General features: G+C 45.0%; 1 protein-coding gene across 5 annotated transcripts; it reads right to left on the bottom strand.

Annotated features, from left to right (window-relative positions):
• kmt2e (lysine (K)-specific methyltransferase 2E) lies at positions 1 to 27181 on the bottom strand. 5 transcript variants are annotated; one of them, XM_076158834.1, is made up of 24 exons: positions 26856 to 27181; positions 18247 to 18431; positions 13684 to 13795; positions 12658 to 12887; positions 12381 to 12520; positions 11536 to 11717; positions 11415 to 11453; positions 11123 to 11323; positions 10733 to 10863; positions 10371 to 10488; positions 10121 to 10230; positions 9738 to 9990; positions 8583 to 8681; positions 6406 to 6591; positions 5936 to 6262; positions 5049 to 5390; positions 4728 to 4878; positions 4383 to 4609; positions 4122 to 4178; positions 3265 to 3816; positions 2826 to 3091; positions 2548 to 2621; positions 2385 to 2464; positions 1 to 2257 (listed from the first exon to the last, which is right to left on the bottom strand). In XM_076158834.1, exons 2-24 carry the CDS (start codon positions 18315 to 18317, stop codon positions 1205 to 1207), a joined length of 5001 nt encoding a protein of 1666 aa, XP_076014949.1. In that variant the 5' UTR covers positions 18318 to 18431; positions 26856 to 27181; the 3' UTR covers positions 1 to 1204. The 5 variants fall into 5 exon arrangements, with proteins under 5 accessions (XP_076014949.1, XP_076014950.1, XP_076014951.1 ...); XM_076158835.1 differs by having other exon boundaries at positions 13684 to 13792; XM_076158836.1 differs by lacking the exon at positions 8583 to 8681.

Genomic DNA, 27181 nt, shown 5'->3' with positions numbered 1-27181 from the left:
AATGGTATAAAACTGTCATTACAGTGATTTATTATAATGAACCATGAAAATAGCCAACCAGTGCAGTGTCTGTGAGTCTCTCTCCTCCACACAAACATACACTCACACACACAAATAATAAAAAAAGACAAAGTTGAAGAGTCCAGAGAGGGAAAAAAATAAAATATAAATGCTACAGTCACAGAAACATTCAGCTTTGCCAACAAAGCGTTCATATTTACAACCATATTCCAAAATGGGATGGGAGCCAATTGTACAAGCATAGAAAAGAAAAGAAGCAAATATTTACAACCTGTTCCTGTTGAAAGCTGGAGTAACCACCTATACATTAAATTACACTTTCTACAAATAACCATTGATATTCAAAAATAAACCGCTAACGTCCTACCTGTAGGTGAGACCACTCTGCCAAACCTCAGAAGACTACAGACACTTTTCTCCTTACTCCACTTGATTCTCTCTGCACTTCCAGTCATACTCCTTCACATCCTATCCAACTTACACTCACTCACATACACACTGTCTCACTTACACTCACTCACATACACACTGTCACACTGTCACACAAACACACACGCGCAAGTGTAGCCTCCAAGGGAGGCGAAGCAGGCTCCCAAAGAGGGTCTTTTCTGAATCTGCAGCGGTGAACAGATATTTGTTGTTAGACAGAGGAATAAAAAAAATAATTGTGTTTTTTCTCTATACAAAAAGCTTTCTCTTTGCTATAATGAGACGCTAGATTAAACAAATAAATGGTGTAGAGAGAAGACAAGAAACGAGAGAGAAGACGAAGTAAAAAGGACTAACTGACAAAGAAGAAGGAGGGGGGGGGGGGGATATAGGCTGGAATGTCCATTGATAAACAAAGTGCGGGGCCTTACAACAGGGATCCAAACAAGACACAGAACACAGTTCTCCTCTGTATCACAGGAAGGATATATAAAAACAAAAGGAGGCCAGAGAGGGTGATGATCCCTGGGGGATCGTCCATCTTCATTTTTGACAGTCTGTCTTGAAGATTGTTTCACTGTCCTTTTTCTAAAATTTTATTGTCCTTTTTTTAAAAAGTACCCTTTTCTCCCACGATCAGCTGTTATCCACTGGCCATGTGTTCAGGTACATAGAAAACATATCTACAGCTTATGTTACAAGCCCCTCTCAGGCTGAGTTCAAAGGGGCAGGCAGGGTCGATGGTACAGAGTGGTCAGTGCCACCCAGTGCTCAGGTAGCCTGAACTGTGGAAGGGCGCTGAGGATGCAGGGGCTCCACGAGTCCCAGTAGGCATCTGGGAAGTGTTGGCTGGGGCCTGGCCTTGCTGAGTCTGTTGAGGAGGTGGGGGCGGAGGGGGAGGCAGTCCTGTCTGCTGATGGGGTGGGGGGTACGAGGATGGGGGCACAGAAGGGTTGGTGGCAGCACCGGGGTGTAACAATGCCGGCTGGAAACCCCCTAAGTTCTGAAAGAGGTGGGTTTGCATCGAGGCGTTGGTCGAAGGGGCAGGGGGAGGCGGTGGAGGGGGAGGCGGAGGGGTGAGTGACAACAAGGTGCTTCCTGCAGGAGGCGGCTGCTGCTGTTGCTGGGAGGCTTGGCCCTGTGGAGGGGGAGGGGGAGGAGGGGAAGCCGTCAGCATGAGCTGGTGCTGCTGGATGGGAGTAGGCTGCAGGTTGACGTGCAGCAGGGTGGGGCCAGACATTGGGTGTGGGGGCGGGGGTGGAGGTGGTGGAGGTGCAGCGGAGCTCTGGTAGTGCACACTGTGTGGAAGAGTCTGCATCAAGGGCTGAGAACCAGGAGGATAGGAAGGTGTGACGGCAGCTTTAAACCCCGGGAAAGGTCCGGCAGGCGAGGCATTCTGGCTGGGAAAATAAGTGGCTGTGGCCGGCGGTGCTGGTGGAGGAGGGGGAGGCGGCGGGGGCGCACTCTGGGAGTTGAATTGGGGAAAAGGGGCTGGGCCAGTCTGAGCTTGTGGTGGGGGTTGAGTTTGAGGCTGGGCAGAGAACAGCGTCCTCTGGGTGCGGTACGGCGAGCCCTGAGGCTGAGGCTTTGGAGAGTGCAGGAGTGAGGGGCCGGGGTAGTGGACAGGGGAGGAGGGGAGAGGGGATGCATGCAGCTTTGTGGGTGTCACAGGAGCCGGCTTAGGGCCAGCAGGCTTGCTTGGCGGCTGGCCGGTTGGATTTGATGTCCGAGGCTGACCGTCGCATTCTTCCTCCTTTACTGGCCGACTGGGAGTCTGGGAGGTGGCGAGGGGACCAGGGGAGCATGGCTGTGAGGGAGAGGAAGTTCATGTCACATGTTGGTTGTCATTCTTTTGGTTTGGAACTACATTTGAAATGAACGGAATTTGCATTGTGGGTGTTGAACAAGGGATTGCTTTGTTGAAGTTGACTTACTGCATTTGTTGGGGTCTTCTGAACAGTAGGAGAAGGACAATCCCTCCCTGCTGGTGTGTCACCACCGTCTGTCTCACCGTCTAGAAGAAGATAGAACAGTATTAAAAAAAAATATAGAGAGACTTCTTAATGCAGAAAACGGAGTCAGTGTTACTTTTCTCACCAGTTTCTTTGCTCAGCAGCAATGCTCTGTGGTAGCTGCGTTCACGGGCCTGCTCTACAGAGGTGGATGAGGTCCTGAGGAGAAACATCAGAACTATCACCATCATGAATATGGCATCAATAATGTACACATAGCCCTGGGGGCTTCCAGCATTATTAAGCTGATGTAAGGTGATATTTATTACTTTAAAAGTCTATTAAAGAGAGCAATTGGGATAAATTACACACCAACTGTAAAAACGGGGAACCATTCAGTAAACTGTATTTATATACACGTACCACTGTCCCTCTCCCCCTTCTTTCTCCCCTTTCTCTCCCGGCATCTCTGCCTCCTCATTGGTCTGCGGTTCCTTTACAGTGATGATGTTAGTGCTGCAGAGAGTTGGGGGAGCAGGGGGTTGAGCGGGCTCGCTGGTCGCTTCTAATGCAACAGGGAATGCGTCGACGGTCAAAGGCAGCACAGTAGAGACAGGAGAGCTGCACTCAGTCTTGGAGCCACTGCGACGGGCCTCACGCTGACGTTTCCTGTACTCTAACAGAGATACCTGGGAAGATGCAGAACCACATCATCTATGAACAAATGATATCAAACCAGCAGAGGGCAACATTTGGAGAGTTGGGCGTGTTTAGAAATGTAAGTTTCGTAATACCATCCTGATGTATTAATAATTACATTTTTCTCTTTGTAGTAATAATAATTAGTAGTGCAGCAGTTTACCTTTTTCTTCTGTGGGGGGTTCTGCGCTGACCCTCCTCCTTCACTTGTGCCATCTCCATTCATTGAGCGAGCAAAGCCTAGTGAACTTCCTTCCTCGGAACAAGGGTAAAAGAGCTGCCCCTGGCCATCGCCGAAGGGGATTGAAGTGCCGACCAATGTTCCTGTCGTGACCACTGCTGCACCACTAGCTGCACTAGCTGCTGCCTCTGACCTAAATGGAGCCGTCAGAGGCTCCAGGGTGTGTGAGGGTGTGAGATCCCTCAAGTTAGAGTTGACTGGGGAGAAGTTCAAGGCAGCTGGTCCACTAGAGGCTCTCTCTGGGCTTTTTATCCAGCCAGAGTAAGAGGAAGCGCATGGTTCTGCTGATGGGGAAGCCTCAATGCAGATTTCTACAATCCCACCATCAGCCCTGTCCTCCCCACCACAGTCCACAGACTCCACAGTAGGAGGCTGTGGACTCCCAGGGACCGACAGTTTGCCTTCTGTCTGGAGCCCATCAGAACTGGGAGCCCTGACACAGGGTGAAGACACCAACGAAGGGGGACGCTCGGCCTATGAAAGGAGAGAGGTGAATGTAATACTGGTCATTTATTACTGAACCAAGAAGTTATTCAAAAGCAGTGTTAGGATAAAACAAGTACTGAAGTGTGATGTTGTTCTCTGTCTTCATTGTCTTCATTAAGGTTGATGAGGCAAAAGTTTGTACTGCTGTAAGAACTGCTGGCAACATCTTAACATTTTCAATACTGACATTTTTGTGTGAGAGCATAAAAATGTCTTCTAATGAGTCAGCAATGGGAATATCAATCAATAATCAATAATGACCAAAAATATTGAATCCCAAGCTCTGTCCTCACCTCTTGACTACTGGGTTTCCGACTGACCTCTGGGGAGCTTTCCACTGAAGATTCACTCTGTGAACACCAGAACAGACATAAGTCAACATTTCTTTCCTCTCTCTCCCTCTTCCCCCCCCCCCCCCCTGCTTTCTGTTACAAAAAAGGTTCCTCAAAAAATATCCCATAACTGTATGCTCGTTCTCAGGTCAAATGCTTTCTTCAATAAAAATATATTAAGAAAAATAAATAAATATGCAACCTCAATTGGCAAAGCTTTACCTCCTGAGGGAGACTAAGCATCTGTGTTGGGGTACTGGGCAAGAGCTCTGTAATTGGGTCCTCTGTTCGGGGACGTGGTGGGGTAGCCAGCAAAATGGGCGTCGCAGGTGTCTCTGATTGGTCCACCCTGGTAGGTGTGGCACAAGGGGAGCCGTAGGGTGTTGAGCCCTCTGACATGCAGGCATCCAATGGACTTAAACGCCGCTTTTTCAAAGGTGTAGGCAACTCTGTGAGGAAAAAGGAAATGGTGTGAGCTGTTGCTGAGTATTTATTTTGGACTGTGATGTTTGTTCAACTTGTGCTAAACTTTGTTGTCTGCCTATGTCTAATAAGTGTTAGGCCTACCTGGTAGCAAGCAGTTGCCATTGAAAGGTAGAGGGCTGTCAGAGTCCCCATTAATGCAGGGGCTGAGAGGGCCTTCAGTGGGCATAAGGAGGCTTGGTCGCCTGGCTGGGCTGGGAGAGCCCTCCTCCTCTAGTGCCTGTTTCAACCATCGCTGTAAAATAAGAGTTTTATTAACCATACATCCATCCCACATAAAAATGTCAAAACATCTTCTTAAAGCAGTTAAATATGCCAAATCTTAAAAAGACAGATCCACGTAACTTTTCAAAAAAATTCTGGTTTTAGTTTGTGCGAGCATTATCTGAAGAGTAATATGAATACCTTCTTGCATGAGCCAGTAGTTGGTGGCGTTTCTGGCATTTCTCTTGAACGTCGTCGCCCAGTGGGAACACCAGGAGTCGTGGGGCTACGGTTAACCAGGAATGGAGAGGAGAAGCGGACGTAGTGCTTGGGTGTGCTGTAGACCTGTGGCGAACAGGCCATGCCTGGTAAAGCATTAAGCTGGGTGGCTAGGACTTCGGGGTCACTGCTTATTCTAAGTGGCCTCTCTGGAACTGGCTCTGGTGTCTGCACGGCCCCAGGATCCTGCTGCTGTGGCTGCTGCTGCTGTTGCTGCTGCTGCTGCTGCTGCTGCTTCTCTCCCACCCACTCACACACAAAGTGCTGCAAGGAGTTTTAGAAAAGACATTTAGCAACATATCTGACACGTCTTCACAGTTTCCCATATATGGATTATATTTTGACAGCATGTCAAGATAAATGAAATAAGGTGTTTTAGCTTAAACCTGGTATTTCATCAAACCATTCAAAAATGTCATGTTGTCAAGCAGTGGAAGCAAGCTGTCTCTAAATCAACTTAGCTTCCTACAGTGTATAGTAAAGGCTTTGATAATCAAACTCAACAGAGTGGAACAATAGAACTGATACTAAACTTTCAAAGTATTACCATTTTAAAATGAACTGGCTGTAATTATGTTCAAATCAGTAAGACCACCGCTATTAAAAACTATAGTTAGCCAATTGTTTTTACTATTTAGTAAAAAGAGTAAATTCGGTGTTCTGGCTCTGAGCCACCAGAAAAATAGCAAACAGTGAAAAATAGTGGAATAAGCTTTGCTAAAGGTGTTACCTTGACATGTCAGGCAACAACATAACAAGCAGGATGCCAGTGACATTATAGTAGATGATGCATAAATAGAAATGCGTACCTTTTTAGTTTTGAAGCTCTTGCTACCAGAGCGATTTCTCTCCGGTGCAGGTGAGCTACTGTGTGGTGGGCTGGCATCTGGTGCTTGGAAAGCGATAACCTCTGGTTCTGGATCACAAGGCATCTCCCCTTCAGGGGCGTCATTGGTCACAGGCTCCACAAACTCGACTGGAGAGCCAGGGGGCAAGTCAGAACAGGTGCTGATGGTGCGAGCTCGTCGGCGCTGCTGACCGATGTGCGTGCGGTTCCTAGAAAAACTTTTTCTGTTCCTTGAGCCTTTGACCTTGGCAGGCTTTAGTCCTGGCTCCTCTTTCACCTCCAGAAGTGGCTACAAGAGAGGAAATTGAGTAATTACACACTTGAAAACATTAACACACATTAACACATTTCATGAGGGATCTTGTAGTAGTGTCATCATAGTGTCATCCTACTTGCAATAAAGATATATTTAAGTATTGTTTATATTCACACCTGCACAAGAGTGGGGGAATCTGCTGTCTCAGGCGTTACTGGGGCCTCCTCCTTGATATCACTACGGCACCCAACCTCTGTCTTGCTGGTACCAATTCTCTCCAAAGCTTGCTCCCTGCGTTTCTCCCTCTTCTCCATCCGAGCAAAGGCTTGCAGGATTGCTTCCATCTTCCTTTCCTCTCGTGTCTGCAGAAAGGCAGACATGGATTTGGGAGGAGGGGTGATAAGAGAAAAAGAGGGAGCAAAAGCATTAGTCCATAGAGTACTACTCTGTCACAGAGCGCCAGAGATAAGGACACATCCATTTAACGTTTGCTATGCGGCAGCAACAGTCAAGCTGAATACAGTGGAAAAGAGGCCGCTCATTTCCACAATAAGCGAAGTGAAAGAGTAAGAAGGTGAGACGGTTGCACGAAATGTTGTTAAGATGTGTCAAAACAGAAATGGAAAACATACCCTGCCACAAATTCCCCCTGTTCCTTGTGGAAGCCATGGCAACATCCACCCAAAACATAAAGACAAATCAAGCACCTTAACCATGACACGTAGTCCATTAACACTGGCATCACTGCGCTGGTCAGGCTAAAGACGAGGCCCTGTCAGAGGGGACAGTTAAGTGTGCTTTTATGTCCGTTGCCTCTAGGAGTTTTGAGCAAAAGGAGGCTGGTGGATACGTGGAACGGGATTTGACTATGTATGGGTCAAATTTACCTCCTTGTGTCCTCAGTCCCTTCCAGCTGGAGGCTGCCCCGACAGGCAGATGGGACTGCTCCGCGGGGTTGGCCTGAATGTTCAATACAGAGACAGCCCAGTTTAGAAGAGACATGTCCCCCCTGAAAAGGTCTACGCAAAATGGGATTGGTCTTGACTAATTGCTGTCTGACCATCTGCTGTTAGCCTTGGATTTGGGCAGGGCTGAATTTGTACTATACGAGTTTGCTCTAATGAATACCTAACGGTAATCGGCCTGCTTGCGGAGCGCACCATGAGATTAGAATGTCAAACACCAAAATGAGCATAGCAACTGCCAAAAAACAAAGGGCCTTTTGGAATCATGTCTACATCAGGAGAAGAGTGTTCTGCTGTGGAAACATCACAGCTGGTGACCGACTCAAGGCATTATTCAAGAATGCCAAAACATTTCAAGGAAATTATGGTCACCACTGCACACATGAAAATACCAACTTGTCCCAGCAATCCAACTTATTAGCATGCCATTAAACAAAATGTAGACAAGGAATTACACAAGCATCCATTAAGATAGGGGGACAAATCAACTGAATTCCTTTTTAACTTTAAAACCCTAATTTCTAAGGCAAGATGACATAAAGCTCTTCTGATTCTGATGATGTGATCAGCAAAGGGATGTGTGTTGGCCTATGGATTTGCAAAACCAACATTTACTATGTGGTCTTCAGGTTGTGAGCTTCGGCAGGTAAGATTTCTCCTGGGCTACATTCCATAGAAGGCAGCCTATTGGATCTCCCAAAGTCAATATGGCCCTGGCAACAAGGCTCGCCCCTCTGCAGCCCCTCCTCTCACTCCCTACCTCGCTTCAAAACCATCTATCCTTTTAGGCCGATTAGCCAAACTGTACAGTGGCCAAGGATGAGTCAGCACTTTGCACCTTGGGTCCATTGTGTGAAATGAAGCTGACTGCAGGGTAATTTCCAGAAGAAAAGAGAGAGCATTGGGGTTGTGTGTGTGTGTGTGTGTGTGTGTTAGTAGCCAGGCTGTATGTGTTTGATATTGATCTTATTGCTAAGGCACACGTCAGAATGAGTGACGTGGCCGCAGCGGAGGTGAGAGCCAAATGGAAGACGCAAAGAAAACATCAATTGATTCATGACAAACACGCAAAAAGCAACAGAAGTCAGAAAAGTTGAACAGATGAAAGAATTGTCTGGAAGATCCCGACTGAAGACTGAAGAAGTGGGAAAGGGCGCAACAAAATGGAAACAGGGGCACTGATAGCAGTGGAAGCGCTAGCATTGGCTAAATTATGAGGAGGATGGTAATTTTATTGAAGAGACAACCAAACAGCTGCTCCTATCCAAGCCAAAGCTCCGTAGCAGACAGAGAATCCACACCAACAGCAACAAGGGAGATGTTGAGTTTTAGTTTTGCTGGGTGGCTGAATGGCAAAAAAGCTGTAGCTCCTATTTTGGCACACTTACCATCTTTCTCTTCCTCTCTGCAATCTGCTCCTCTGACTCCATCTCTACTTCATTGCTAACGGAGGTTTTGTCTTCTAGATCCTCATATAACTCAGGATCCTGTAAGAGGAGGGAATGGCGCTTTATCATGGCTGATCATTCAGTCTGGCTACAGACTAGAGGGATATAGGTCAAACTTGAGGATAAGGAAGGTGAGGGAGGGAGGGGGCAGAGGAAGTAACTGTGCTGAGTGCTAATTCTGTTATTTGGTGGTCAGTCAGTGCACAAAACACACTTGAGAACGTTGATTTTGATCATATGCAGTGTCGTGTTGCTTCACGATCGGTCTCCACTGAATCTGCTCGTGTTCCTCATAATGGCTGATCCACTTTCAGCATATGCCAAGGTTTCCCACCACGCTCTTAGGGAACCAACCCAGTTTACAGTTTGTTCATATACCCTGATATTTGAGTGATGGTAATGGCTGTAAAGGCAAGGCTTTATTGTTAACTGCTATCCTATGCTATCTCTGTGCTTTTGTATAAGTTGCTAGGCTACTTCACTGTGCCTCAACTCACCATGGCAAACAAGGACTCAGAAGAGTTTGTTCAATTTTAAATATGCTTTGACAGAGACGCACATCTCCAATTCAAACAAATTGTGAAACTGAAACCTTTTCCTTAACAGAGAAATATTAGTTTGCTCAGAAACCAATAGAGGACTGAAGGGACTAAAACTGCTATTGCTGTAGGTTACACATGCTAGTTAGACACTTTCTGCTGATGTTGAGTATCTACAGAATTTCTGTACAACAAAGTCATTTATTGCAACGCATCTCTGCTCCCAGACAAGTACCAAGCCTGTGTATAGTGCAAAGGGCTAAATTGTGTTAAAATAAAGTCAGTGGTGGTGGAATGATGGTGAATGCGCAAAGGGTCGTTGGCTGGGGAAAACAGGGAACTAATAAGGATGTAGAGTAAACAAAGAGTGCAACAATGGAAAATACATGCACAGAAAAGACATTTCACAAGGATCAAACTAAATGACATGCATAACTGACAGGTAAATGAATATTAACAAAAGTTTTCTGTAGTAGAAAATGGTCTTAACACTTAGTGTGTCAAGAAGGGGGAGACAGGGTGCGTTTCTCAGCAGAAGCTTAAAATGTCGTCTTGCCTGGTTGTTTGAGATGGAGAGGCGAAGTGGAGAAAGTTTCCTCTGTTTGCCGTCCATTACACTCTTGCCCTTAGACTCGCCATCGAAACCCATATTCTGGTTCTGGCCCAGATCATCCCGGGGAGGCTCCTTGTCCTTGCGGCCCATTCGACGCCGGCTTCCAGAGCCCAGGTTCTCGATAGGCTCTAGGTTGTGCTTCAGCACTGGGCACTCTGGGTTACCCTTCACACAGGCACAGTCCACCTTGTATTTACTATAAGTAATTAGAAGAGGACAAAGGAATTCAAAGCCAGGAAGAAGAGTTAGAGAAATGACAAGGAAATTATCCTGCTTGCTTTTGTGGTTCTGCATGTTGCGAGCCAAGTTAATACTTTGCAACTCACCAGCAGCCATAGTCAAAATCGAAACCAATGGTGATCTCTGTCCCCTTGGTGATGGGCCTCAACGAGTAAATGTATAAGTGCAGCATGCCATCCTCAATGACGTGCCGTACCTGGGGGAAGTTGAGAACAACAAAAGTGAAAAATAATTCATGACCACAAAGGACCCCTGTGGCATTCTGAGAATGCTTTATGGATATGTTTAACTGACACAATCAAATTAGACTCTGGTATAGGAATGTTAGCAACTTACTTCGGAATTTGGGGTGCAGGAGCGGCGAATAAAGCGTGCCTCATTGCCGAAGCTGCGAGCATCCACACACATCTCAAGCCCGTCAAACTTTGAGTAAAATAACACGAATGGGTATGGCCTACAAAGGGACACAAGTAATAATATATAAGTGCTATTGATTCATACAGAAACACACAACTACAGAACATGACTTTAAGTAATTATTCACATTATAAATTCATCTGGTGCTTGTAAAAAATATCCACTGTCACTGTTTAACTTTACCTATCAATTAATAGGCTGACTGTGCCAACACTTGCTCAGACAGAAGACCCAAACGTATCAACATACTAACCCAAGGAGAGACCTGACAGTATCCTCACCTCTTAAAGAAATATCCGTTGGCTTCAAACTGCTGTCGAAGCATGAACTTTCCCCTGTACTCAATGATGAGGGAGTCCGGGGCCAAGTCTCTCACTGCTTTGAGGATCTTCTTGTTCTTATGAACTTGGCTCTGTAAGTGAGAGACAACAGGACATGACCGACTCGCTCTCTGCTTAGGCATGTCAGTCATGTTTCTTTGGCTATGTGTGTGCGTGTGTGTGTGTGTGTGTGTTATAATAACAATGTTTTAGGGAGTATGCATTTATTCATTATCAAATTTATTCCACCTTACATTTAGAGTCAACATCATAAATAAGCACTAATGAAATCCCTCATTTGTTTTTGAAGCAAGAGCAGAAATAAATGTGTGTGCAGGTTGTTTTTTTTACCTCCACAGGTGGCTTGAAAGAAGCTGGGTGTGTATTATAAGCCAGGCTCTTGCCGTCACCCTGCTCTTTAACACGTAAAAGGACCTGGACGTCCTCACTATACTGATTGCTGCTGGCTTCCTCATATCGTTCCATCCACGTCTGGATCTTGTTTTCCCACAGGGATGGGTGCTCAGTTGGCTCCTGCTCTGGAGCTGCACCCTGAAAAAGACATTACAGTGTTTGCTTATAGCTGAAGTTTCAACAACTACAGAACCTGAACTGTGGCCATGTCCTGCTCCTACGCGTTTACCTTTACTCTGGAGGATTTTCTGGAACCCTCTCGGAAGGCCTGCAAGAGAAGTTAGGTTTGAGAATATAACACATTGAATGCATTAACCGTTTTGATTGCAATATTAAGACTTGGAGCCAACCTTTTTCGCTCGAGCAGAAGCTGCAGGAGGCTCTTTGTCACCACTCTTTTTGCGTTTTTTATCAACTTGTTTATTGCCAAGGCGCCCAGTCGTCAAGGTAATGGTGGTAGGTGTGTGTTGGAAGGCAGAGTAAAGCTCAAGAGGCACCTCATCTCCACTTTCTGTAGCACTGGTGTCCCCATCTAAATAGGAAACAAGTATAGAAGTACAAATTAGTTTGCATGAAAGGGCACCAAAATTAAAATGCTACCATCAAGCCTGACATCAAGAACTTAAAAGGTACCCTGGAGTTTTTGACTGAGGCAAGTCTTCTCGTTATATCCATGTAACCACCAAAATTAACTCAGAGTATAAATACATAGTGGAAGATATGCAATGCTGTGATACCAGAGAAGACGGAATGATAACCACTGGTTTACAATGACATCAGTATGTTTGATGATACTTAGGTTAGAGACTAACGGTTTGCAAGTTCACCAGCAGATGTCAGTGTGTCCCTGGCTGAGGCTGATTCAAACCTGACTGGCCTGCAGGGGGAGGAGGCTTTGGTCTGACAGCCTACAACATGCCCCATTCAGTAACAACCTAGACGTTTACTGCACCATGGAAGTCAGCAAAAGCAGAAGTGAAAGATCCATCTATGGTCACTCACAGAAAACTCCCCACAGCTTCTAACGTTCACTGGAGTATGCGACTCTCGACGCGAGTAAGATTTGGTAACATACCGACAACGTAAACTTAAAATGTTATAATAACCTTGTTAAACAACATTATTTCTCTGACAGACTGGATACAATAACTAAAAAGACCAACACATGCAGATCCATCCAAGCAGTGTCACTTACCAGATAAGCATTCTCTCTTCCTGGTCTGAAGCAGAATGGCCCTCTCTCTGTCCAGGTGCCGTGGCTGGCAGCGCTCACACAGGTAGGTTTCAGGAATGTTCTGCCTGTCGATCCCCATGCAGTCTATATGCTGCCAGGCACTGAAAAACAAAAAAGAGGAAATTGTTGTTAAGGGTTTTGACGCCACTGAACTTATTGGGATGATGGAAACAAATATTGAACAATAAATAATTACACACAATGACAAAAGGTCACACAACTATTGCCGGCCCCTTACCTGCACTTGTCACAGCAGATCATGTAGCCGTCGTCGTGGGTAAAGCCACAGATGCAGCGAGTGATGTCAGCCCCATAGCTGCCATCTTCTGAGGTGCTGAGTGTGGTGCCCCTGGATGCCTCATCCTGACTACCTGGAACAAACACCCCACCTTCTCCTGGTCGGATCAGCATGGGGGGGGGAGGGGAGGCCGGTGGCGTTGGTGGGGGCCGTGCCCCATAATTATGGTCCTGAGAGAAGGATGAAGCATATGGGCTTATTGATGAGAGCATTCAAAGTGTGATTCACTGCAAAAGGAGGAAAAGTCAGTCCATAAAGGTCAATGTTTCATTTTAGACTTTTATTTGAATACTTGCCACCCACAATATTTATTTATACAAGAGCAAAGTGCCTGAAGTGCCCGAAGACGGTGACAGTGACAGTGGCTTTGTCTTCGCCATGAGGCAAACAGTTTATCTTTTTGGAAAGGAACGGGCTTGTTTTTCGGTTCAGAGATCTTCAACATGTCAATAGTGGCATCATTCACAATGACATTAAGAACTGTGATATCATTCAAGATTCTTTAATGTAAACTGTGACATAATTTATGATGCCATTAACAATTGGGACAGCTGTTATTCCATTCACATCTCCCACTACTATAATTTGGTGAGGCAAATACAATTTTATTGATATGAAAAGCACCCCATGCAGATGCCAGACCCCTAAACAATGTTTTTGGCATGTCTGGAGGAATGAGGCTCGTTGTATTGACGTGCATGGATTGACCATGAGCCGTGAATGACATGCACATAACTACATAGACATGTGAGTGCTCTCCAACTATAGTAGTAAGAACATACAAATAAAAAGAAAAAACTCAACTTGTACTGCATGTAGGTAGGTGTAAGCCTCCTTTTTCTTAGTGTTCCATTTTAATCTAAATGGGAGCCAGCCCTTCCTTACCCATTGATAGAAAGGGAGGGTTCAAGGTACTGTATGTAGGTCATTTGCAAGAGGGTGAAAGGTGTGTTTGCGTGTACTCACAGCGTAGGGTAGGCCAATGTAACTGTGGGAATGGTGAGAGCTGCTGTATATCTGGTGTGGGTAGCTGGACTTTTCCACCACCACAGGACTGGCCTCCACCGATTCTGGTCTGCTGGAATAAACACAAAGACCTCAGTTATATGGACAAATGACAGAAAATGTAAGAGACAAGAAGGTTAATCAGAGCAACTAAAGAACTTTGAACTACAATTATATCAGAAACATTCCACAGGCAAACAGAGCAGCTGCTGAAAAAGAGGCATACAGGCAATAGAACGCGTGCGTATTTGTGCTATGGCTCTGAGTCACTCTTCAGTGGCCCAGAGGCTGTCAATTGCAGATCCAAAAACCCCTGCCTGCAATCACCTTAACTTAAGCAACTTAGCTCAACCACTGAGGCCTGAGAAGTGGGAAACAAGTCTCTCGGTCGCACAATACAACTAACAGGCAACTATTTCTTTAAGCGTATTCAAACCAAACCCGTAGATCCACTTTCCCAAGATCACAGTAGGAGGAGAGAGCCTGTTTGGCCGTTTGAGACCAACCCACCCTTATTGTGACATGAGTATTCTTCACTTGCAGTGAGGGGGGTGGCTCTAGAGGAAGAGGGAAGTGGCACTGGCAAAACGCATGACAGGAGATTAAACAGGCATGTACTGAAGTGTAAAGTAAAAAGCAAAACAGGTTCTGGTGAAGGATTGAGCCCTAACAACACGAGTAAGAAGCATTTGCGAAAAATAGACAGAAGGAGTAGAGTAATTCACGTGAATACGACGCACAAACATGGTTCAGTTATGTAAAAAAAACATGTAAACCAGAACACACACACACAAACACACACACATACATATACATACATATATATATATACACATATATATATACATATACATACAAACGACCTGGGAATGTTGGTTTTGGTTAACACGTTTTTTCACATAACCAAACCATATTTGTGTGTCGTAATCACGTGAATTACTGTGACAGTTTTTATGGTTTATTTGCTAAATGTACTTTACTTTACTTTGTTTTAAACACCAAAACACAAATTTACACCTACCAACTAAGGTGTCCATAACTTTTCATAGACATGGTGAAATGCAAGAGGAAAAGCTCACCAGGCAAACAAAATGCAGCCGCTCAGGTACACACATAACAAGAATGACACAAAACACTACAGGGAATCTGAACAGGCTCTGCTGCATTTCTTTCTCAAAAAGAACACTCTTCCATGATCCCTATGCTGTGAACTTCCTTATCCTGTGACAAGTTCATTTCAAGTAATGAAGTGCGAACCACGAGGCTCATGAAGAGATACCGATTATGCAAGGTAGTTTTGAAGCAACTGTTAAAAGGCAGTATGATTTAAACAAACACCTCCCTCTCCAGCTCTTACTTGCCCTCCTTCCAACTTGCTACACCTCAATTCTATTCCACAAAAATGAGACCCAAGGTGATACATACCCGAACAAGCCTTCTCAGCCCTAATGTGCTGGTTGCATCGCGCAAGAGCACTGTGCAACACTTCCTGTGCAAATTGCCGCTCAAGTGTTCACTGTCAAAGTGAAAACGTAAGTGCATGCAAAAAGTCTGGGGGCGGACCCAGGTGTCTGTGTGTGTGTGTGTGTGTGTGTGTGTGTGTGTGTGTGTGTGTGTGTGTGTGTGTGTGTGTGTGTGTGTGTGTGTGTGTGTGTGTGAGAGAGAGATAGAGTGTGAGTATAACAGTGTTTGTGTGTGCAGAACGGATTAGCACACCTTCTCTAAACATTCCAGGGTCCAGAGAGGCCAGTCTCATAAAAATATGATGGGGGAATAAATAAATAAAAAACGTTGGTGCACCATATACTTTCTTCCATAAAAGATTAACCAGACCAGAGTCTAACTTTCTTAAGAGGTATGAGGATCTGGCACATGTACATGTGACTCTGTGGCTAGGGGAGGAAATTCATTCACTATGAAAACTATATTTTTAATAGTTTTGAGAGCATGACTGAGGATTATGTTTCATGTTGTTCCAGATTGAATCAATGAGTCAGTTAGCGAGAGAAAGGACAATCAGTGATAGACAAAGACAGACAGCAAACAAGGGAAGCAGACCGTTCAACGGTTAGGAAGTGAGCATGTCTGAATGTAAGCATGCGATGCTAGAGGGAATATATCATTCATGTCTCCACTCCGGTGAGTAGCGGGAAGTAGGGCCTAGAATATGCCCATAACATTACCTAGGGATGCAGACACACAGCTAGTCAGCATCCAACATCCATATAAACCACTATGAACTGCATTGTGTAAATGAAAGATGAGTGAGAGAAAGATGGTGCAAGTATTTTAGATTGGAAGGTTCAATCCAGGTAGACAGAACAGGTCTAGGTCATAAAGGTCAAACGTCAGCAGTAAATAGATGTCACTCAATATGCAAAACGGCTACTGGGAGAGGGTGAGGAAACGGAGTGGACAAGTGTGGAGAATGGAGAGATCAACATCGAGAGAAAGGGAGCAACGCTGAACAGCCAGAGGCAACGCCTTCACTCCTAAAGAGCTCCCACTTGCTGCCATGGCAACACTACGTATTCAGTCAGCGTGTGCGCGCATACTGGGCTGTGTGTGCCACTGAGAACACACACACACTGCATTAGCCAACAGCTGGTCACGCTGCTGCAGACTTCAGGGGGATGTGCAAAGGACGTAATGCTGTTCCTCTGGTAAGTAGCCAGTCCCACTGTTCAAGACTTGGCTGTGCACTCAGAATACTCCAAAGAGCATTGTGTGCATTGTGCGCTGGTTTTCATGTGTCCAGCTTGGATCTGTCCCTCTGGCCCGGATGGAACCGCACAGCAGCAGGTGGAGACCTCTTTCAAGCTTGTTATATGCTTTTTAAATAAATATGTAGAGGGCAATCAGACACAGGACATGGACAAAGACGGAGAGTAAAGGCAATGGGGCTTACGCCTGCCCCCAGTAACAGCAGTGCTCGGTGGTGAGGAGGAGGGACTATGGGGACGCGATGGGACCAAATCTATGCAAGGGCCACCTGTCACTCAGGCCAGTGACCATGGCAACAGGCCCTGCGCAGTGGAGAACGGAGAAAGAGCGAGGGGCAAACACCATGGCAACACAAGCTGTCACGGCAACAGCACTGATGAAGGCAGAAGGGAGGGCTCTCCCCCTTTTAAAGAGACAGGAGCCCCAACACAAGCTGATGACGTATTTGTCTTTAGTCATACCAGAACCTCTAGCTTAATTTATTTGACGAGAAAAAGCTTCAGCGATGTCCTTGACAAGATGATAGGAAATTGAGGAGGGGCAATGAGGGGCTTGTTGCCATGGCTCCATGTACCACACCACTTCACTCACTATCTAATGCAGTGTACACATGTGCCAAGAGCAATGCCAGCTATACCAGGGTTTTCCCTTGCTTTTCTTTTTTTTAGGTCTTAGGTGCCATCCTCCTGTTGGGAGGGGAAATGAACTAAGGAACCTTTCTGTGCCACTTCCAACTCCCACAGCCATCTTGTGAGCATGTTCACCTTCCTGCTGTTGTAAAACCCCAACAATTTTGTCTACCAAATCCAAATTGAGGCCTGAGAACGTCTGATAACCACGAGATAGCTGGTGCACTTCAATGTATCCCTTTGAAACTAGTTTCCTAGTTGACGTGTCCTTCACAGTTGATATTCTAACCAAGACCTCTACGGCGTCAGATAGCTTCAACATGAGAGCATAACTAACAGTTATGAGCGGGGTCCAAAAATAAACGCATCACGCAGAGAATAACTGAGGGCCTACAAACTGGAATGGGGAGCACTAAACTATGTTTAAGCGCATATAATATCTACCATACATACAGAATGTGGTCATAATTGTTAGTAGCACTCTCAAATTGATAAGATTACTTGTTCCACGCACATAGCAAGACTAGGTAACTTTCCTTTAAATGGTTAATTAGAAAATTAGAGAGTCAAACTTACAGTCAAAAATCTGTTGCTTCCAATGTTGCTTTACAACAGTGTCAAGCACTACGGGTACTTAAATAAACAATAGTGACATCATCATAGAAGTGATGTCATCCAAACAAACAGCAGTTATAACAATGATGCAGTACATCAGTACATTACTAAATCCAGATAATCTTTGGGCTTTTACAGGCTGCACCTTCTCCATTTAAGTGAACACCAGTATCAAGAGGAAAGCGTTGTCTTATTTTCTTCAATACACTATTGATACACTTGATTTTTCCATTAACAGTCAACGTGTACAAGCCAAACTGTAGATCATTGTGGCACAAAGACAGGAATGAACACCATTCAGAAAATACAGACAAGCAATGAGAATGTTGTAAGAATGTTATGCGATACATTAGTCATAATAGAAAAACATGTTGGGACAGACAAATCATATTAAACTGAGCAGAAGCATCTAATAGGCATGTGCATGTGGAAAACACTAGAGAAGGGCGAGAGATGAAAGCAGAGGCAGGGCCATATGAATGAATAATAGGAGGACAGAGGGAGTGAACAGTACGAACATTAACTTGGTGTGTGTGCATGTCTGTGTATTACTCACTCTGAACCTGCAGCCATGTCCAGGTATGAGGTGTCTGCTGAATCCACCCCTACTGGAATGACTATGCTCATGACGTTCTCTGCTGATCGGTTCTTGTCCTACTGAGTTCAGAACATGGGAGTCCAAAACAATGAGGCATGCCAGCCACAGCACTCATTGCAGACATCTAAGTGCATCCACGAGGCCTGAACATAAAGGAGTAGAAAGGAAAACAGACAACAGAGAAGGGGAACAAAGAAAAAGTTAGTCAAATGATAGTAGCATCTGTAATATCAGAACAAATAATATCAGTTAAGCAATGTTTTTATTGTATAGCAAAAATATAAGACCCCAAACTGAAGTTCCCAACAGACCTGAAATTATGTTAATTCATAATGAAAACAGGGTATTTCCAGTGCACGTTAAAGCATGATTCAGACTTTCAGACCAGTGAATTCACAAACACACACACACCATAGTGTGTCATAGAAAGTTCCCCTGACAAACTGTCTACGTAAACTAACTGCACTACTGACTGTTGAAACCTAAGAGCTGCTGTAGCTGTGCCAATGCGACCTGGTCTACACTATCTGCTGGGAATGCAGAGAGATGCACTGTAGAGAAGCTACCACAGAGGGGAGCAAGAGAACACAGAGTGGTCAGCCGCCATGAAAAGGCAACACACAGAAGCCATTTTTCGTTCCACTGATGAGGACCACACTATTTTGAGCATGTGCAAGCATGCATACATGCACACTCACGCACACACAGACTTTTAGACAGACAGACGCAATATTATTCAAGAGTAATTAACAACTCCATGATATTTTTGGAAAGATGTACATTTGAATGTTGCTTGAAAGAAATGACCATTATGATTACCCACAAAAACTGTCAGAACTCATACATAAACTGGCAACAGCTTTAATGGGAATGTTAAGCTACGTATTTGTGTCTACTGTGGGTACAGACGGCAGCATATGTGTCAGTATGGCTGCCGCTGATACGGGGAGCTCTGTTGATAAGTGGGATTAGTGGGAGGGACAGATGCCGAGACAAAATAGGCTTGAGGTCACACCTCCGCCTGCCCGTGCACACTGGGGCCGAACAAAGGCTGAGCTCGCGTCTCAGGGTAGAGATGGGAGAGTGGCTACAGAGCAGGCATGTTTTATGTATTTTGTGGGGGTCTATTTCACGTTTCAAGCAACAGTACAACATGACACCAATATCTGCCTCTGTATGTACACAAGGTATCTACCCTCTTTGTTCCAAGCATATCTTTTGAAGGTAGGCTGTCAACTCTGACTGTACTGCTTGTGTTGTATTGAAATAATATTCGTAGGGCAATGGATCAGTCTGAAACATCACATTCAAACTTCTCAGATGGAATAGCTGCCATAGTAATTGTACGTAATGATTCCCCTAAACTAAACCAGCAAAAGTGGTCAGGATCTCACTGCTGTGTGACAGCTGTCAGCTACATGCCTAATTAATAGCATTGTGAAGACCACTGTGTCTGTGTGCCAGCCAGGATTACAACTGGGACCATCCCCAAAATCTTGTATTTTTACATTTTAAAAGGCACCACAGACTTACATGTTTGTAACCAGCCAATTGTAAGTGTGCAATTTTCCATTAATAAGAGTAAAACACACCAAAGTAACAGGGCCCCTTTTGTTTTGTATGAAAGGTTTAGCACTGGTAAATGTCTTCACTCTGAAGTGGCGCATCTGATTCCACATCCAATAGGTTGGTCTCTGCTTCATCCAGGGAATCCTGCTGTCACTGCTAAGGAATGCACACACAAGCTCACATTCACCCCCCAACACATACACCAAACAGACAGATAACCCCCAGCTCGGTCCTTTCAAACATTCCTCTACAAGGAGGCTCTCGGAGCAGCAGTGTGGAAACACACATGCACTGTGCTGCAGCCAGACACAGCAAAGGCTGACAAAAGGGGGCTGGTCGAAATAAAGAAAAACAAGTACAGTACAGCACAGCAGCATTCCTGACTAAATCTGAGCTGTGCTGTGCTGTGACTGCCTCTAACTGCTCCTCCTACTTCCTCTCGAAGCACTGTCCATCACAAGAAAGAAAAGCAGCCAAAAAAAGGAAAAGAAAAGGAGGGGAGAAAAAAAAACACCCCCCTGCCCCCCACCCTTTCCTGTGCCCAGTCACCCCGCCCAGCCGGATTGCTCTGCCTTCTCTATGCACTTCCTAAATAAACCCGAGACAGTAACGCAGCGCAGAGGGGAAGGGGAGTGCTGCAGACACAGTTGCTAATTACAAGGAGGATAGGAGAGCGTTTTAAAGCCACCTTTGGCAAAATCCACTGCTGTTCTGGAAACATGAGGGGCAAGCGGTGGGGGAAATGGGGCACCAAGATGAAGAGACAAATTGACCAAAAGTGGACCACAGTAAAACGGGCCACAAAATGGAAATGGGTTAGGTTTGTTTTTGCTTCCGTTTCTTTAAAACTCTGCCTCTGGTGTCTCAATGCTGATTCCCTTACACTGTACGAAGCTTTGGAAATAATCTACAGTCCTTCCACTTCAGAGATGCAGCAGGGTGGGGGAGGTGTATACTGGGTCGGTCTGACAGTGACGCTACACAGCCAGACCTGGGTGGACTCTGGGTGGCAGAGTGGAGCACATAGCATAACCCAGTCTCTCCTTTCCCCTCCTTCCCTCCCTCAGCGGGGACACAGTCACGTCATTGTGTGGGGAATAACTCTCCTTTTAAGACAGAACTCCACCGAAGTCAGTACGGGAAAGCCCACAACATCACACTCGCGCCATACCGCTACAGACAACAGCTTCCCTCTCTCCTCAGTTTATTACCACCACTCTATGTGTAACTGTTTTCATTCGTGTTTCACAGCCAAGTCTGGGCTGGTTATGTTTTTCAATAAGTGGGAGGAGCAAGTAAAAAAGAGGGATTCCAACTACCCCCTGCCAGGCTGATGTGACTTCACACCATCCTAATAGCTGGCTGCAGTGACTCAGCCAACAAATAAACAAATAAAGCAAACGCATACAATTGGACTCTTATATACCGGAAGCATGACCCATATGGTATGTAGGCCTAGCCCTCTTTTTCACAGCGCCCACACCGGAACACATCGCATCTGCCTTGTACTTCATAAATCACTGTGCCCATGGCTGCCAACACTCCCTCTGCACTCCTGCACTGATGGTGAGGTAATTCATCAATACAGCGGGGATACGGATGTGAGCATACACACGAGCAACTCAATGGCCAAAAGGATCAGGTTCACAATAACTGCGAGGCTGTAATTGCGTACGGATAGGTAATTAGACAGTAAAGACCAGCCCACTTTGGTGCAGTGATCATGTCTGGGCTCCACTGAACACCTTGTGAGTAAACAATAAAGGCGACGGGCCAGAAGTACTGCCAGTTGACAGAAAAAGGAGATCAGGATTATGCTACATGTCCAGTTAACATTGGGAATGAAGCTGTAAATCAGAATTGCGACAAAAGAGTTAAGTAAAAATTGAGAGAGAATAATTAATTATTGTGCTGCTCACCCTTACTATACAATACTGTGGTATTTGAAAATTAATGGGAGAAGATAAAAGCATAATCCTAACATATCCAAACAGGCAAGATAATCAAACCAATATCCTCTGTGCTAACACCAAACAGCCAGGGAGTCAGCAAGAACCGGGTCTGGCTGCAAAGCTGGGGCAGCCCTCCTGTAGTCCGAGTATTGTCTGTTCAGGAGAACCCCTGGGGCACAATCTTTCTGTCTCACTTTCCCCTGCTTATCGAGTATCACAGCTTAGTTCTGTGTGGTCAAGGTTAAGTTCCACTACACATTTCTACACGCAGAAAGAGATGCATGATAACATCAAATCTGCCCATTCGCGTGAAATGCTTTTCTATCTCTGTCTAATTGAGCTTGGCTGAGGACACTGTCCCTTGGATCCAGAGAGACACAGCAATTATCAAAGTGACAGACAGACGCATATGTAGCTGGCCACTAATAACAGCATTTGAAAAATGCAATGAGCAGCTAAATAAAATTTGGGGTATGCCTCTGCATGTGTTCCTGGAGAAGACATGGAGAGGCTACTTGTATAGCAAAGGAAGAGTAAGTTTACATTACAGTTACTGTTTAACGCTCAATTTCATGTGTGGGCAGCAGTAATGTTACATCACTGATATTGATGCTACACTTATTCAGCCCATCCTGCTCAAAGTCCCAGGCTGCCCTGTGCTGCTACCAATGCTCAGTACTGTAACACAGCAACAGGAAGGTTAGGGTAAAGTAGTAGGGCTACAGTATTAGCAGTCTCAGCCCTAAGGCCACCTTTCAGGGAGGCAGCTTGCTAGTTTAAAGAGGGATCTGTTACGGCCCAGCTAGCAGCACAAAAACAGGTCACCTGAGCCTTGGCTTCTCCTCCCAGCTGGGATACCATGTGACTGTTCTGGGCTTCAGAGCCAGGCTGCTTTGTCTCCGGGTCTCACAAGTGAGAGCACTGGAGACCAGGATACAGCCACACAGCTTAGCCCTACATGGTCTGCCTCTCTGTGCATCACATAGAAAGAGGTATTACTGTTTCAGATTTGAGTCCATTGTCTGGGGACAGGGAAGCACACGAAAACAAACAGGGCTTTTCAATGAAAGTGAGAAAGTGTTTATTGGTGCGTGTCTCTGTATACACTGAACAAATTACAATTTTTAAAACTTTGCTGAACTTGCCAGCGTGTGGCTTCTTAATCTTACATGTATCCGAGTCCATCTAAGAGCTAGGGTGAGAGGAGAGGTGTGTCATCTGAGACGGCAATGTTTCCCTGCTGCCTGTCACAGAGCACACTGTCCCAAAGGAGGAGTGGAAGTGGCAGATCACCTTGTTTCCCCATCTCTGTCAACACATCAAGCAAACATACACTTTGCCACACAGTGCTACCAGGCACATGCAAAAGCCATTCAGGTATTTACAGCCGTCAGTTGTATGATCCCGTGGAGAAAGTAGGTATGGACCACCATACTCGAGTAGTACCTTAAATTGCCCCAACTGAATGGCAACACAGAAATGCTGTTAATAGCCAGGTGACATTCAATAAAAATAAACAATAGCTACTACCCAACATGGACAAAGAAGAAAGGCTAGCATGAGGGCAAAGGGCTACAATCCCTTTACCAGGAAGGACTAAGTGGTTGGGGATTTTGTGTACTAAGCAGGAACCTCCTATTAGATAGAGTAGGCCCCTTGCTCATCCACTTTTCATATCTCTGAAGGACTAGATATGGATCAATGGCCACTTTTACCTAAAGCACATCTGTAAGTAACTATGCTAGTCACAAAGTTCCTGAAAGCAGCAGTCCTGGTCATAAGTACACTTCAGCTTCCATTTCACAGTGGCATGCTGACAGAAAATGATCTTAGTCAAATCAATCTTACTCGCTTTCATCCCAGGAGAAAATAAGTTGACTTTTGGAGGCCTTTGTCAAGCATTAGCTCCACAACTGACAGATGCTTCAGCAAAACATTTGCAAAACAAGCACCTTTATGTGAGGTGTGACTTCCTTACAGAGGAGATGCATAGTTTCAGTCACATTTAAATGCCATTTGCCTGGTTCAGAGTAAACTTACTGTAGAACCACGTCTACCACCACCACGTTTTTTTTCACATCGAAGTAACCCTCCCTTAACGTAAACAGTTAAGGAAGAAAAAAATGCTGCTTGGCTACATTCAAAAACAGACATACAATTTCCAAAGCTGGTCTCACAGGACTGGCTATGGAGAGATGACAGCTGTGTCACACCACCGCAGGGGTTAGTGACAACCCAGAGGCAGGGAGACCAGTTTCATATGGTAACCTTCTTATAGTAGTTTTATTCAAGATAGTACTACAAAATTGGCATTCTGAAAACATTCACATCCAGCTATAATTCTGTGTTCTTTTTAAAATTGCAGTTTTAAAAGAAGTAATATTTTTAAACTTGCATCTACATGCATTTACTTATTCTATTCAATCAGGGAATAAACTTAAGCATTCTTTCCTGCCACCAGTAGGTCTGTCGAACTTGAATGTATTTGTAAAGTGTGCCCTTCAGACTATTAAACAACCCACAGGCTTTTAAATAGCCGAGAATAACTGGTTTGCCATGAAAATAAGGGGCAGAGATGCATGGTTTAAGGCTTAATTTGAAGCCATTTATGAGAATCAAGACAGAAAGAAAATATTTAACCTTTCCGTCTGACTTTTCTCTATTCACTCACTACGCGCATCAAACCACCAGTTTACCTGACAGACATTTTAATAACAATTTCCACGTTTCAATAAAACCAAGAGAGGGCTATGAACCCTCTCTTCAAAACCCGACACTACAAAAGGAAATATGAGTCAACAGCATACACCGTGACGCACGTTACAGGGGTACTACTGCGATATTGTTCGTTTGGGAAAACTAAATAAATGAATCCGGGACTGTTTCAACATTTCACGCCAATGAGTCTTGTTTGTTCCGAACGTGATCGGTGAAGTTTTACGCAAGTCGCGTAATTGCTATGCCTGATTATAAGTGAAATACAAATCGTGTCTTGTGTAGTTGCTTCCCAGTGACAATGTCGGCGCTGCAGTCAGTCCTGCCGATAGGGGTGTGGAGGGTACAACGTTGCTATTATGTTACCACAACACCCTGGTGCTGTCGCCATTTTTGAAAACCTTTTCTCGGGACGGCGAGACAATCGTATAGCCACGGGAGCCTCGCCACGAGAAGAAAATCCCCAAGAATGCAATCAATCGCTTCTTTCACACATTCTACCTTAAGTATCACTGTGTCGGTGCACTCTCTGTGTTGTTACCGTTGGGGATTTTGTGAATTCGTCGAAAGCAATGCCAGTAAGCTAAGCGGCTAGCAATTATGGCCAACAGTGGCCTCTAGAAATGTACCAGCCTTGATGTAACGTTAATGGCATTCGGGTAAGCAAGAAATGCCGTCATAAACGACCCTTTAAGTGTTATTACAATGCGTTACTATTGGCCAAAGCGACAATAGAGCAAATGGGAATCGTGAACAATTTGACTCCATTACGGAATTCGCCGCTGAAAACACGACAACGCTAGCGGCACAGGAAGCTCACCATAATGCGCAGTTGGTCGGAGTTAGCAAAACGGAGCTAGTACTGATACGAACGAAGTGGATTAATACTCTGCTCGTCACAGACTGAACGGGCGACAACAGCAGCACGTCAAGATCACTGCTCCGGCCAAAGCAAAGCCTCTCATACTGTAGTTTGTCTCAGGTCAGTTCAAACGGCTAACTGCGACAGTACAGTTTAGCACGGCTACGGGAGCCAACCGAGATGGAGTTACAAAGTGTGTGTGACTGGGACCAGATACCCAAACGGAACATCCCCTCCCCCACATGCAGCATCTGAACCTGGTACACCCTGAATCTAAATTAAGTCATGCAGAAATGCGTTTTAGGTCCGGTTAGAACAAAACAGGGCCCGTCCGACAGGATTTCACCAGCAAAACCGCGATTCTATAAAAGCCTGGAAACCTATTAGATTTACTGCGCACTATGGCTATTTAACATATTTCACCTATCAGTTGCTCTGGGCGCACAGGAGTTTATATATATATATATATATATATATATCTTAATATTCCGGTTAAAGGACGCTTATAATGCGTTGTAGGTCGGTTTTTTTGAAAACGTGCTTTGCACGAGATTTGGCTGAACGGAAATAATGTCCCATGTTGTGGGCGAGCAGGATGAGGAGCAGCGACGATTCACCTACGTTTGTAATCGAGGCTAACGCTACTGTTTTCAGCAACGAAAATCACATTTGTGTGGTACAATATTGCACGATATATGCGCTGTTACAGTTCCGTGGAGGTTATTCTACAGCCGCGTATTGTTTATGCTGCATTGGTTGGAAATAACGCGGTACATACACGATAAATAAGTTTATTTGTACAATACGTAATATGGCCAACGGTGCCGAGTGTCAAACTAGACCTACATAGAATCGCCCTTCCAATCTAGTTAGGTCGGTATGCCAATAATAAGATGGTAACTGTTGATGACTACATGCTGGAACGAAACAACCTTTACGTTACACAGTGTGGGACAAGCATTAATCCAATCGCAGCGTTTCCACTAAACCGTACCTCTAATTTGTTATTAGTACCAACGCTACTCTACCTAAATAGTTAACAACTACCCCGATCATTGACAGCATGTAGATAATATTTGCTCTAAAGCCGTTAGCGTATGACGCTTTCGAACACTATCAGCAAAAAGTCAGAGCCCTGTTTGCTCTGTCAAGCTAATTTGAGCTAGTAGCATGCGCTAGCTAGCCAGTGGTCTGTCTATTACGCGTTACGCTCACCAACTTGACATTCACACTGGGAACTTACGTCACCTAGCTAACCTTTCATACATTGTGGTTAACATGAGCGCAAAAAATAAAGGATTTCGCACATTTTAAGACCCCAAGCGAACTGTGCCGTCCAGCTAGCTAGCAAGCTAAACACAGTTGATACAACTACATTAGTCTTGAGCATGATGTGTCAAGCCAGCTAACTAAAGCAACAATAGCTTTCTAGGTAACGCTACAACTATAACTTGCTGTAATTTACTCACCGTTTATGTCCACTCTGGAAGACTAGAATAGCGAATAAGGGGACCAAGGTAAAGACTCCCGTCGCTTTCCACACAGCCTCCACAACCAAAACAATACTTCTGTCCTCACACTGCGGATCACTAGCACAGCTTTTAATGTTTGTATCTAACAGTGTCCTCTAACGAGTCCTTTCCTGTCAAAATATCCTGCCTCCGGTGCTATACTGGGACCCAAATTGGACTCCGGGTCAGTTCGGAACCGTTAAAACTGTGTCCTAGTCTACGGCGACTGTTAGAAATTAGATCCGCTCGAACCAGTCTCTTTTCCCTTTGCAAAAATGGCGGCC

The sequence above is a fragment of the Genypterus blacodes genome, unplaced genomic scaffold, assembly GCF_046128005.1.
Source record: "Genypterus blacodes isolate CSIRO-AG114 ecotype Tasmania unplaced genomic scaffold, CSIRO-AGI_Gbla_v1 ptg000090l_1, whole genome shotgun sequence".
Taxonomy (NCBI): Eukaryota; Metazoa; Chordata; class Actinopteri; order Ophidiiformes; family Ophidiidae; genus Genypterus; species Genypterus blacodes.
The sequence above is the reverse complement of the archived record's forward strand: the minus strand, read 5'-3'. Positions and strand labels throughout refer to the sequence as shown.